This window comes from Somniosus microcephalus, chromosome 22, assembly GCF_052327205.1.
Source record: "Somniosus microcephalus isolate GS21.2 chromosome 22, FLI_Smic_1.0, whole genome shotgun sequence".
NCBI lineage: Eukaryota > Metazoa > Chordata > Chondrichthyes > Squaliformes > Somniosidae > Somniosus > Somniosus microcephalus.
In genome coordinates, this window is record NC_141008.1 from 33,562,084 (window position 1) to 33,575,783 (window position 13,700).

General features: G+C 45.3%; 1 protein-coding gene across 1 annotated transcript in view; it reads right to left on the reverse strand.

Moving 5' to 3' along the window:
• Positions 1–774: 774 nt before the first annotated feature.
• Positions 775–13,700, reverse strand: part of LOC147102159 (eosinophil peroxidase-like) — a 113,298-nt gene continuing 100,372 nt past the window's right edge. The window contains exons 11-14 of the mRNA XM_085965096.1: positions 12,131–12,368; positions 10,067–10,272; positions 7,051–7,212; positions 775–4,002 (exon numbers count right to left, since the gene is read on the reverse strand). Coding sequence (XP_085821222.1) covers positions 3,473–4,002; positions 7,051–7,212; positions 10,067–10,272; positions 12,131–12,368 — 1,136 coding nt within the window. The 3' untranslated portion in view covers positions 775–3,472. The remainder of the gene's footprint in view (positions 4,003–7,050; positions 7,213–10,066; positions 10,273–12,130; positions 12,369–13,700) is intronic.

Sequence of the window (13,700 nt, forward strand, 5' to 3'; positions counted from 1 at the left end):
CGGTGGCTTATTGAGGCTTTGGAAAAGGTTCAGAAGAGGACCAGAAGAATGACTCTCACTTTAAAACACCCTAGTTACCCAAATAGAACTGGGTCTATGTACTGTAGAGAAGAGTAGACATCAGGGGAGATTTGATTGAGGTCAATAAAATAATTAAAGGACTAGATTGTGTGCTTGCTGACAAATTATTTCAATTGGATAGGTTGGGGTGGATCAGGTATCATGCATATAAATTATGTAAAGGAAACAATAGGTTAGATGTAAGTATTTATTTCTTTTCCCAGAGAATAGTAGACCTATGGAACAAGTTGCTGGCTTATGCAGTAAGTGCCGATTCACTGTACACCTTCAAAAGAGAGCTCGACCAGTTCCTGGCTGGGACAGAGATCATGTCATAGAAGAGGTAGGTACCAAATAATATAAGTCATTGTCAGTGTTGTCTCCTGGACAATATTCGGTCACCTAGTGGTATCGGAGAGGAATTTTCCAGATTTTCTTGCCTAATTGGCCATGAGTTTTTGACCTGGTTTTTCGCAATCCCAGAAAACTAACTGGCCTCTAGAGAGTAAGGAGTCTGTTGACGTGATGCATAAGGCAGCACAATTGTATGGGACAGGCTAGACTTTTCCTGTCGGACATTTTTGTATGTTTGTAAACACAAATTAAAATAAATCAAATTTCCAAAACCAGTTTAAGTGCATTAACTTATTGCAAATTTCCATCTGTAAAGGGTAGAGAAAAGCAGCAAGAAATGAGTGACACCCAGGTGAGCAGTGAGAGTTCATGTTACTTTATTGTAAATTTCATGCAATCAAGATTTCAAAGAAATAAACATTTTGAAAGGACAGTTCTAACAATCTGTCTTACACTGCTGACCAGCCACTGTGTTCAGAACAGATTCTTTAGAATTGCTCATTTGGATTATGAATTAGACATAGTTTCTAGTTTAACTCATACTCATTCATACCCATATTAATAATTGGCTCCAATAAAAGCTCTAAGAACAACTGATAAATATTGCAAATCAGAAGAACACAAATAATGTGGATATGGAGGAAGAAGAGACAATCATCAGAGTCAGCGAAGGATCTGCCTGTAAGAAACCAGCAGCAACCTGCAGCCAGTGGTTCCCACAGAGTGAGGGGAGGAACTGTGTCAGTGGGGGAGCGAGAGACTGAGGGCAGGAGCTGCAGCCAGTGGTCTGGATTAACCTCATTGTTAACCCGATGATAGGGCATTTATCACACTGTAAACCTAGCCTTTGTACTTCCAAAAAATAAAGACTTTAGGTTATTGGTCGGCATGAAGGAGCGTTCTCATTGGACAAGAGCTGTCACAGGGCGACAGCTAAAATCTGTCAAAGCAGCTGCTGTGAAGCTGGTTTGATGACAGGTCACAGCAGAACAGACATAAAAATGGACAGTAATAAATGAGAACAGATTCATAGCCCAATGAGAGTAATGAACTCAAATGAGAGCCTTTATCTTTCTAATGTTAAACAGCAGCTGGGGTGTAATCTCCTCGGATTTATTACCTGCTCACAATGTTCAGTTACTGACAACATATAATTGAGGCTGGATGTCCTGTGAGTCTGATTATAGGAGATACAATGACCGACCATTGTGTCCTTATATGAATTTTTAAAAAATTGTTTTTATGGGATGTGGGCGTCGCTGGCAAGGCCAGTATTTATTGCCCATCCTTAATTGCCCTTGAGAAGGTAGTGGTGAGCCGCCTTCTTGAACCGCTGCAGTCCGTGTGGTGAAGGTACTCCCACAGTGCTGTTAGGGAGGGAGTTTCAGGATTTTGACCCAGTGACGATGAAGGATCGGCGATATACTTCTAAATCAGGATGGTGTGTGACTTGGAGGGGAACTTGGAGGTGGTGGTGTTCCCATGTGCCTGCTGTTCTTGTCCTTCTAGGTGGAAGAGGTTGCGGGTTTGGGAGGTGCTGCTGAAGAAGCCTTGGCGAGTTGCTGCAGTGCACCTTGCAGATGGTACACACTGCAGCCACGGTACGCCGGTGGTGGAGGGAGTGAATGTTTAAGGTGGGAGTGAATATTAGAGATTCACTCCCATGAAAGTCTCCACGCACGATCAGAATTAGTTATTCTGACTGTCACACAATGGTTATTATTAACTGCTACAGATCAATGAAATACCGAAACATTCTTGCTCTCATTTTGTAAAACAGAGCTGTCTTTACTGTTGACAGTCTACTCGCGAAGCTGATGATCAGAGTGAAGTTTGTGATTAACAATATTCACTGTACAGCAATGCAGCAATTCCTGTACAGAGAGGTTATAAGTCATGAATTTACATTTATGGTAACTTTACTATACCATCCATGTGTCTGTAGAACTGCATTCTCAAGACCAAAAGGTTCCACCCTCAGGTAACCAGCTTTGAAGAGATTAAAATGGCTTGGGATCAATTTGCCATCGGTCTATGGTGTGCCCCAGGTGAGAACTATTGGGGCAAAGCCCTCAGGAGCCAAAGTTAAAAGATTTTACACTAAAGTAGGGGAGCAGTTGAGGCAAAGCATGCAGCAAAAGATTTAGTGAAAATTGGCAAGTCAATCTGGCAGGCAAATGGCAAATGAGGTTTAATAGTGACAAAGTTTGCACAACGGCTAAAAAAAAACACACATATGCAGTGAACGGGATCCAATTAGTTAAGAAGTTTTAAGAAACATTAGAAATAATTTCTTCACTGTAAGAGCAATAATCATTTGCACCAATTTGCCAGGCAGTGTAGTAGGGCCAATTTGGGAATATTCAAAATGCTGCTGGGCATTATAATGGGAGAGCTACACTGTTAAATGGATGGGCTTCCATAAGAAATTTAAACTATTAAAGAGATGGGCTTCAATGGGAAAGTTAGTGCAATAAAGTGACGGGCTCCAATGGTCTGAGAGGCCTTCGTTCAACCACTAACATTTTGTTTAGTTCAAGTACGAGAAAGCTGGTAAGTGCCTTGCCTGGGTGCTACTGTGGACTGGACCTTTAACGTTCCTTCAGTGCGGCAGATATTAGAGGGGGGTAAAACAAATTATGATGTCAAATATCCAGAGAGTGAATTGAGGGAATCATGTTTGCTGTGTGGTTTGGAAATTGTTCCGAATTCAGGCTTGAAAATCTCTCCATTAGAAATGGTAATTGTGAAAATGTAAGTCACAGAATGACTGGTAACATCTCAGCTCTTTGGATAAATGACCCCCGATGCCCCCGGTGTAATGTTTGGGGAGAGGAGTTTGAGACTGATCCAGATCACAAGGTCAGACCTCTCAACTGAGACTGGGTTTGCTTTACATGTCAACAGCGTCAAGTATAAAAAGTAGCTTTTATGGTGAAAAGACTCCACAGTGGCTCCTGGTTTGCCAGTTCAGGTTACTAAGGAAACCCAGGAGCAGATCCCTCTATTATTCCACTGGTAAAGATCATTGTGTACATCTGGAAATAAAGAATACTTATTAAACTGTAAAGAGTAAGTACCCCAGAAAATAACTGCGATTGGTTATGCCAGCTCTCCAACGATAAGCCTCTAACCAAATTTGATCACCAGCAGCTAGCTGAAGGATGGTGCTTCCTGATAAAATATTGAGTCCATTTCCGTCAGTCTGCTCTGAGGTGACCACCGTATTGCCATTTTTTTTAAGATACACAGTTGCACTTCTGCTTGTTCCACAGTGATATGAAAATTGATATACCCCAGCTATACGACAAGTGAACCTTCCTGTTAGATTATTGTAATCTCCCTGGCCATTATAGATCACATATCCACATGGAATTGGTTTTCCTGGTTTCAGATTTCTTGTTGTAAGTTGTACAGAAAAGGCTGACTTCTTCAGCACAGGTTGAATGCTATTTCCTTTAGGTCCCATTGGCCCAGTGTCACCTTTAGGTCCTGGTGGTCCTGGTGGTCCAGTGTCACCTTTATCTCCTTTAGGTCCTGGTAGTCGAGTGTCAATTTGAGGTTCTTGAGGTCCAGTCCACTGGGGATCTGAAAGAACTGCAAGAGTAGATCATCATGTTTATCTACACATCCGAAGATATAAGACTTATTTAACAATGCTACTTCCATCATCTGGAGCCAAGACTAAAATCTTTACAGGCGGAGAAAGACAATGAGAGACAATAGGACCGATTTTAACTCGGGGGCAGGAATCGTGCAAGCAGAGTCCGAGGTGAGCGGCAAACCGTCCTGACCGTGGCAGTGTGAGAGCTGGGTGATTTTAACTCCCGGGCCTCATCTGCATACACCTGGTTAGTTTCCTGCCCGGACTGTTGGGAAGCATTAGCTGGCCAACAGGCATGAGAGGAATGCTGGGTGGCAGGAGGCTGCTACCAGGGACCGAAGGAATGGTTTCAGCTGGCAGTGCCTCTCCAGTATTTGTGGGTCTCAGTTGAGGGGGTCGGAGCAGGGGCCGTTCTGGGAGTTTAAGTTAAGCAGTGAATATCAAAGCCTCGAAATGAAAGATATAGGCCTAGAAATTTGTTTGCCCCTGAAAACAGGTGCAGTGATCGCGATGCCCGCGTTCTACTGCACAAGTCTCAGATGAAGACTTCGATGGGGAGGCCTACAGAAGAGTGCTGATGGACACGCACAATGAAATGCTTAGTGCATTGGCAGGCCTGCCATAAACCATGAATGCAATGTCAAGGAGCAAGGAGGAGACCAATTCCAGCCTTGCACAGGGCTTTGGCAGAGCTTGTAGCCCTTCCTTTCCAGCATGGAATTGTTGGGCAGATCCATTAACGCACTTGTGGACCCAACCATCATGCCGCGTCTGATGGCCGAAGTCTCAGCTTCCAATACAGCACAAGCACAAGCCCAAGCCACCCAATGTCTGAGTGCTGATGGTCAGTAACAGAGGGAATTTACGGTGAGGGAATTTAAGGTGTGGGACTAACGTTGAATTGGGAATTGAGGTTGCATTCACTGGTACCACAGGCGGATGATTCGATCCTGGATATCTCGGCCAGAAAGGGGCTGTCTGGGCTGCCTCCTTCCATCCGCCTACTCCGTCACTTCCTCCTCTTCTGTTTCCTCCTCCTCCTCCTGAGCTGGTGGCTGTATCACTGGTGGCAAAGGCTGTGCACTCATAATAGCCAGGATATGGAGGATACAGCAGACCACCATGAATCGGGACACACACTCAGAAGAGTACTGTAGGGCTCCTCCAAAGCGGTCCAGGCAACAGAACCATTGCTTCAGCATCCCAATGGTCTACTCTGTGATGTCTAGTGTGGCCGCATGGCTCTCGTTATACGCATGTTGGCCACGTGTGGTTGGGTGGCGGAGCAGAGTCATGAGCCAGGTGGTCAAGGGATCACCCTTGTCGGCCAGTAGCCAGCTTCTGGTTTGTCTTGGTGTCTCAAAGATTGAGGGAACAGCGGATTGGCGCCGAATAAAAGCATCATGACTGCTGCCAGGATACTGGGCATTCAACATCATGATATGCTGAGCATGGTTGCACACCAACCGCACATTCAGCGAGTGCAAACGTTTGCGGTTGTGCTACGTCTCAGCATTCAGAAGCGGTGCCCGCAAAGCCACATGCATGCACCATGGGGAAGCCCACTATCCTGGCAAAGCCATGGCCACGCTCCGTCTGCTTCTCTCTGGGCAGAGGGAAGACAATGAAGTCCCTTCTCCTGGTATAAAGAGTGTCTGTCACCTCTCTTCTTATGCGGCAGTGGATGATGAACTGGGAGATGTTACAGATATCGCCAGCCTGGAAGGACTCCGACGTGAAGAAACTCAGGGCCACGGTCACTTTCACAGACACTCATAGCACTGTCCTTGCCCTGGAGTGAGGCTGCAGGTCTGGTTGCAAGAAGAGGCAGAGTTCTGTGAGCACCTCCTTCGTAAAGAGCAGATGCTTCACAACTGCTCCTGGCTCAGGCTGAGGTAAGAGAATTGCTATCGGAAGACCCTAGGTGGGTAAGGTCTCCCGCTGAGAGCCCTTTACTCCCTACTCTTCCTCCTCCTGCGAGCAGTTGGTCCCCTTCTTTGCTGCCTCTGCTCCATCTCCCAGTCATGCTGCAGGCCAAGGGGGATGACAACGACAGCACCCAAGACTGGGAGCAAGTGGTCAGACCAGAACCCTTGAATTCAGAAGCAAGGTCTTCTCCACGTGCAGCACCACTCCTTTTCACCTCACCAACTTTAAACAACTCTAGAAAGCTGCAAACGCGTTTACAAACTTAAACAGAGCTAGTACAAATTAATCAGCACCTGACCTGAGAGTAGTTGATGATCCCTTTAAATATCACTGGTAGGGGGTCCTTGCAGCTGCTGAACGCATGCTCAGCTGTACGAAGTTAAAACATGGCATTGAGGATGAAAATGGCAGCGTGGCATCAAATCAGCATTGTATGCTGATTGGCGTCCGGATCTGCCTAATCTAACTACCTCTGGTGCACGCTCCCAGCGCCAACGCTACTGCCCTCACCAAGATGGCGTCCAGCGCGGCCCACATCAGAATTGTGCACGTGCTGCTTGGAGGCTATTTTTGAACCAAAACAGTCGCGTAGCCCCCAAACCACAATGAATTTTTAGGCCATACTGCGTGAAAGAAAAACACTTAGAAACTCTTGCTCCTTGAAAAAGTGAGATAGAGGTATACTTTTAATGACAAATGATATACTGAGGGATAAATAGAGTGTAAGGCCCTATTGTGGAGCATTTCTCTGTCACATGTGGGTTGTAGTAGATATGGAGAGTAGGTTCAACTGGAATTTCATGCTGTAAAATATGATGGCAGAGTTGCAAGTCTCTGAGATGTTGATAACGTGTTTATGGGCCAAATACACTAAAATGTTTTGGGTTGGTTTTCCCCTTCACCGCCTGGGTGATAATCTCGTGGAACGCATTGCTCTCCTGTTGTTGATTTCAATGGGATGGAGATTAGACGGGTGATGCGCTCTCCCAGATTAGCGCTCAAACGATGATGGTGAAAATTACCGCCTTTGTGTTTATATTCAAACCTTTAACACCCGATGTCAACCAATAGCACTCACTGAGGTATTGGATTTCAGCTCTTACCTATACAGCTAGGTGGTGCAGAGTTCCACTTTCCGTCACTCAGACATTTTATCGTATCCGCTCCCGTTAGCTTGAATCCGGACTCACAGGTGTACCTGACCGAGGATTTACAGATGGAGAAATAGCCGTGAGCGACAACAGGGACGGAGCCGCAGGGGGTCACTGTAAAGGGAACAAGCAGACACTAATCAGGAGAGGGGAAGCCTCGAGTTACTGGGAATATTTGAAGAAGTGTTGTGTACATCACAGCGCAATGCTCAGACTACTAGAAAATAAAACAGGACAAGTAGTGAGGAGAACAGAACAGCAGACGAATGTAAAGTGAATGGCTGTGGTATGGAAGGTGTGGGATATGGAGACAGCTTCAATTCTACAGAGTATTTGGCACGTGTAAGAACAGAAGTGAATGTGAAATTAATAAAGTCCATCCAGCCAATCACTCCAGAGAGAAGGATTTGTCCTATCACGGAGCAAGTCCACAGCCATTCGATCCCCTGAGAGACAACCAAACACAGGGAAGAACTGAGTGGCATTTCTCCTTGACACCTGAAGGTAACAAAACAAATCACCAGGATGTTCATCTATTGGTATAACCCACATTAACAACCCTGAGCAGTTACATTCTACAGGTGATTCCAGCAGAATAGGAACCTTCAGAATATGGTCCCAGCAGAATAGGAACCTTCTCTATAATATCAATCATCTGTGTCCACACTTATGATGTGATATGCATCCCCAGAAAGAATGAACTTATCAATATTTTTTTTAATCCATCTCCAGGGAGATTGGCAAAAAACTACCAGCTATACCGAGGGAGGCTATCAAACACTACTATCTATCCAGAAGAAGATTTGCAAACATTATCATTTAACCCTGGAGACTCCCAAACTCAAGTGTCAGCTGTGGCTCAGTTGCCAGCACTCTCGCCTCTGTATCAGAAGGTTGTGGGTTCATAGTCCCAATCCAGAGATTTGAAGACAAAAATCTAGGCTATCACTTGGAGATGCTATTTTTATGATGAGATGTTAAACCGAGGGTGGTTGTAGGAATCAAATACTAAAGGCCACAAGCTAAAAATTAAGAGCAAATAGACTAACAGAATGGTGGAATAAATGATCAGAAAAAGGACATCAAAGTAGATGGCATAAATGGGTTCAGGAGACAATTAGATTTGCTTCTGGGAAGAGACATGATTGAGGGATTGGGTGATGCTGAAGGATGGGGTGAGTAGGTGGGGTACAGTGGTAGGGTGAGGAGGTGGCTGGGTGGTCAGATCTATGTTAACGGGTCTAGATTTCCTGCTCCTGATGATTTTGTCCTTAACTCCATTGGTCCGTCATTTTTGCTGTCTCTGAATCACTAGAGCAAATAGAAACAGTTGCAGCAGACAATAAACACTTCTGAATGAAAAGTTTGAATCACTAAAAGAGAGAAATGTTAATGGAGTTCAGAGTCCCAGCTCTCAGCTTTTCTTTGCTCTTTTCTTACATCAGGGCTTTTCCAATCTTCCCTAGATGCGGGGGAGGTGCCTGAGGATTGGAAAGTGGCAAATGTGACACCGTTGTTCAAGAAAGGGTATAAGGACAATCCTAGTAACTACAGGCCGGTCAGTTTAACATCAGTGGTGGGTAGAGTTTTAGAAACAATATTCAAGGAAAAAATTAACGGGCACTTGGAGAGGTTTAAGCTAATTAAGGAGAGCCAACACGGATTTGTAAAAGGCAGATCATGTTTGACTAATCTAATTGAATTTTTTGATGAAGTAACAGGGAGGATCGATGAAGGGAATGCAATGGATGATGTCTACATGGATTTTCGGGAAGACGTTTGACAAAGTACCACTCAGAAGGCTGGTTAACGAAACTGAGGCTCACGGAATAAGTGGGTCAGTGGCAGCTTGGATAAGGAATTGGCTTAAGGACAGAAAACTGCGAGTTGTGGTAAATAGTTGTTTTTCAGACTGGAGGATGGTAGACAGTGGTGTTCCCCAAGGGTCAGTGCTGGGACCACTGCTTTTTTTGATATATATAAATGACCTGGATATTGGAATACAGAGTAGAATTTGCCGATGATGCCGAATTGGGGGTGTGGCAAACAGTGTGGATGATACCAATCGACTGCAACAGGACATGGAAAGGCTAGCAGAATGGGCAGATAAGTGGCAGCTGGAATTTAATACAGAGAAGTGTGAGGTGATGCATTTTGGCAGAAGGAACAGCAAAATACACTTAATGGCAAAGTTTTAAAGAGTGTGCAGGGACAGGGGGACCTGGGAGTAAATGTGCATAGGTCCCTGAGAGTGGTTAGCAAAGCATATGGGATCTTGGGCTTCATAAATAGAGGTATTGAGTACAAAAGTAGAGAAGTTATACTGAACCTTTATAAAGCTCTGGTTAGGCCACAACTGGAATATTGCGTCCAGTTCTGGTCAACACATTTTAGGAAGGATGTGAAGGCACTTGAGAGGGTGCAGAGGAGATTTACCAGAATGGTTCTGGGGATGGGGGATCTTAGCTACAAGGACAGGTTGGAGAAGCTGGATTTATTTTCATTAGAGCAAAGGAGGTTGATTTGATAGAGGTGTACAAGATTATGACGGTTTTGGATAGGAGAGACGGGGAAAGGCTGTTCCCACTAGTTGATGGTACAAGGACTAGGGGATTTAAGGTTTTGGGCAAGAGATATAGGGGGGGATGTGAGGAAAAACTTTTTTACGCAGCGAGTGGTGATGACCTGGAATTCGCTGCCGACGGAAGTGGTGGAAGCGGAGACACTCAAGGGGAGACTGGATAGACACTTGGGGGAAATAAACTTGCAGGGCTACGGGGATAGAGCAGGGCAATGGGACTGACTGGATTGCACTACAGAAAGCCGGCATGGACTCGATGGGCCGAATGGCCTCCTTCTGTGCCGTTATGACTCTATGACTAGCAGATTTGGTTAGTTTTATATGCAAAACATAAATGAACCGTAATGTCAGGTTTGTGGAGGCAGGGCCCAGCCAGAGATACCGTACCTTTCACATCCTCCTTCCAGGCACTCAGGTCTACCTGTGGTATCTGGCTGCAGTTTACATATCCTTGTGGGTATGGTTTGAATCTAAATGCATCCTGAGGAAGAAACTGAATCCTGGTATTCTCACAGATTATCCTGGACATGGAGATTTGAGCAAGAGCCTGACGCTGGCTGCCAGTAAAAACTCCTTCATGTTCCCACCAGAATCTAAAGAACAAAGGGGAAACGTCATTGTCAAGTCACTGAAACGTACAGATCAGATCTAACTTGTTGACTGACAACACTCCACAGAGAACATCTGCATTCACTGAGCTCGGGTACAGCAGCTGGACGACAGGGAATGCTGGGAGGGGGAGGACTTTCACCGAACCCACATTTAGCAGGTATGATGGGGAGAGGAGTTGGAACTTTCTACAATTTAAGGAACAGACTCAGTTTCACAGTCTGAAGATCTAACTAGGATTGTCCATTATGTTCATTGTACAGGCCTGGACAGCATTCTTGCCTCCATTTGTCTTACATCATTACCACGTCTGTCGTTTAATAATCTCCTGTCCTGGACCTAATCACAGACCATTGGGCTATAATTGTGTCGTGGGCAGTGGTACAAATCTAGTGATAGTCAATTAGCCGCCCGTTTTGCGCTACCGCCCAAGTCAAATTTATACCCCATTTTTATTTTTTCCGCCCCTTTTTCCTTGTTCCTCTTTATAAGCTGTTATAAGTAACACTTTCTGATTCTGATGAAGTTTCATCGACCTTCTGCACTCCACAGATGTTGCCTAACCTGCTGAGTGTTTCAGGAGGAAGTGTTTAGCAGAGCAGGTCACCATGTTTGCAAGTTGATGTCTGTGGTTAGACACTGGCTCCCAACACGCGGACATCCCCTTCTGTGCTTATGTCCCATGGTTCCTAGGTGGCCCCTGAAACCATAGCCTTCTGGAGCTGTAACAGCTGTATCTCCTGACTAAATGGGGTAGATTTTAACTCTGGTCATGGAAGGATCGAGCAGCAGATAAAACACCCATCCGTTCCTGCTGGCAGGATGGCTGAGCCATGTCAAGTGCCTTATGACCATCCTGACGACAAGCTGCACACCCAGACCAGGTATCCCACTACAGCTCAGCAACCATCGGGCGACGCAGTAATAGGCAGCGGGGATGGTGATCTGGCCCGCAGGCAGGCAGTTTCAAGGGGCAGCTGCTCGCAGTGGAAGGGGTGGCGGACTTCCGGTGTGGTAGCAGCCCATGGTCTTTTGGTGAAGACTAGAGGAGTATTCCTGTTCCCGCTGGCCACCGTAAAAATAATTCTGAACTTCTCTTTTCTGCTTCACTGCTCGGTACAACTGGCTGGAGTGTGCGCGGTGCACGCTCCAGTGTGAAATTGCATCGGGGTCCTCTGTACATCATAGGGTCCTGATTCGCACCTAGTACTGAGGCTCCCCAATGAATCAGAGGCACACCTGGACTTCCCTTCAGGAGTTCCTGGGCAAAATGAGGATGGGTGGGATTGGAGCGAGAATGGGGCTGTAACAGCAACACTCTGATTTTAGGGCCACTACTGCCCCATTTCTGCAGGCAGGCCTAGATAAAGTCAGCCCTAACGTCAACTTTTGGCATTTTTACTGTGGAAATATCTCACTGTATTTCTATATGTTTACCGCTGAAGTCCGGCCCAGCCATTTATTGTCATATTGTTTTCACTTTTGTTTACCTTTGAGATTGTTCAGGAGGCTGAGTGATTAAGGCTGGGTTTGGCTCTTCATGGTCTCAGTGGGTCTCCAATTGGTTGACACAAGACACGTTTATAGAGCGGAAAGGGCCAGTGACATAATCTTCACAGTTTTCTGCAAAGTGATGGAAAACCATCACCACAATCTCAACATGCTCTACCCAGCAAGACAACTAATGACTGATTGAACCCATCACAATCCAAGCTGGCAGATTGGAGTGTCAGGAAGCCCTGGGTCTCTGATCTACGATCCCTTGATTGAGAAGTGGAAACCCAGAACTCAATGAATCGCAAAGCTTTCAGGTGTTTTTGTTCTGGTAATATTGCCCATTACCTGTCTCCATCTCTCAGGTTCTTGAATTGCTGTCCTATTAAACAGGCGAACAAAGGGCCCAACTTCCCACCTTCCACGAACGGTTCAGAGATTCCCCCCACCCACACGTCGATGTTGTCTGGAGTTCCGTACAGGTTGAGGAGTTTCATTGCAAATTCCAAACTTTTGAGAACTGCAGAAAGTTGAATCAGATTCTTGGGTTGTGAAAGGCCACAGAATTTCCGCCAAGCATTGTAACCTGTGACATTCAGAGAGAAAAAGGTAAAATGCACCTGTCAGGTAATGTGTGTTAGTTGCACTGGACAAAGTGCACGATGAACTCTGTTTTATTGCCACACAACATCCCGAGCTTAGAAAGGCTGGTGGGTGATCTGCTGCCAGGACCCTGGCTGTGCCTTTCTGAAGCTCACCAAGCAGAGGTTTGTGGAATTGTCTGGAGGGACTCGCCCTTTTTATTTTGCCATAGCTTGTGAGAGACGGGGGGGGCGGGTCGAACGGCTTCTGCTTAGTGTCTCCCTCCAGTGGCACTGCCTGAGATTAAGCACTCACCAGCTAGTGGGGGTGTGAACACAAGTCGTACGACTTCATAGACCCCAGACCAGCCCACCACAACCCACTAACCTAATCTTGAAGTCCATTAGAACACACATTAGCCTTTTAATCATTAATTTTACACAACTTGAGGATGATTCCTTCGTTGGGCACCCGGTGAAACTTGGTGCAAATGCTGCCTGTAACCTGTGACATTCAGAGAGAAAAGCCTGTAGCAATTACTCTAGTGGTTGCAGAATATACAAAAGTTAATCTGCAATAATCATCAAACATATAATAATTAATCTGCAGTAATAAAAGAAAATGCAGTTATTTTTCTGCAATAACTACTCCGCAGTCATTATTCTGCAGTAATCACAGAGTATGCAATGATCATTCTGTAGTGATTATATAAGCGGTAATCATGATGCAGTACTCACTGTAGTAAGCACACAATTTACATTACTTTATAGATATGATAACTACAGAATAATTAATCACTTTAGAGTAATTATATAATATGGTTTAATTACTCTGAAGTAATAATGGATTATGCACCCTCGCCTCGGAGTTAGAAAGCTGTGGGTTCAAGCTCCACTGCAGAGGTTTGAGCTTATAATCTAGGCTACGACTTCAGTGCAGTACTGAGGGAGTATTGGAGACGCCCTGCCTTGGATGAGCTGTTAAACCGAGGCCCTTTCAGGTGGACGTAAAAGATCCCATGGCACTATTCAGAGAAGAGCAGGGGCATTCTCCCTGGTGACCTGGCCAATATTTATTCCTCAACCAACGTCGATAAAACAAATTATCTGGTCATTTATCTCCTTGCTGTTTGTGGGACCTTACTGTGCGCAAATTGGCTGCCGCCTTTTCCCTACATTATAACAGTGACTGCACTTCAGAAGTACTTCATTGGTTGTAAAGCGTTTTGAGGCTTCCTAAGGTTGTGAAAAATGCTACATAAATGCAAATACCTCCTGCCAATTATTCACTGCTGAATATCCTCCAGCAAATACACCCCAGTAAATAGTCCCTCTGT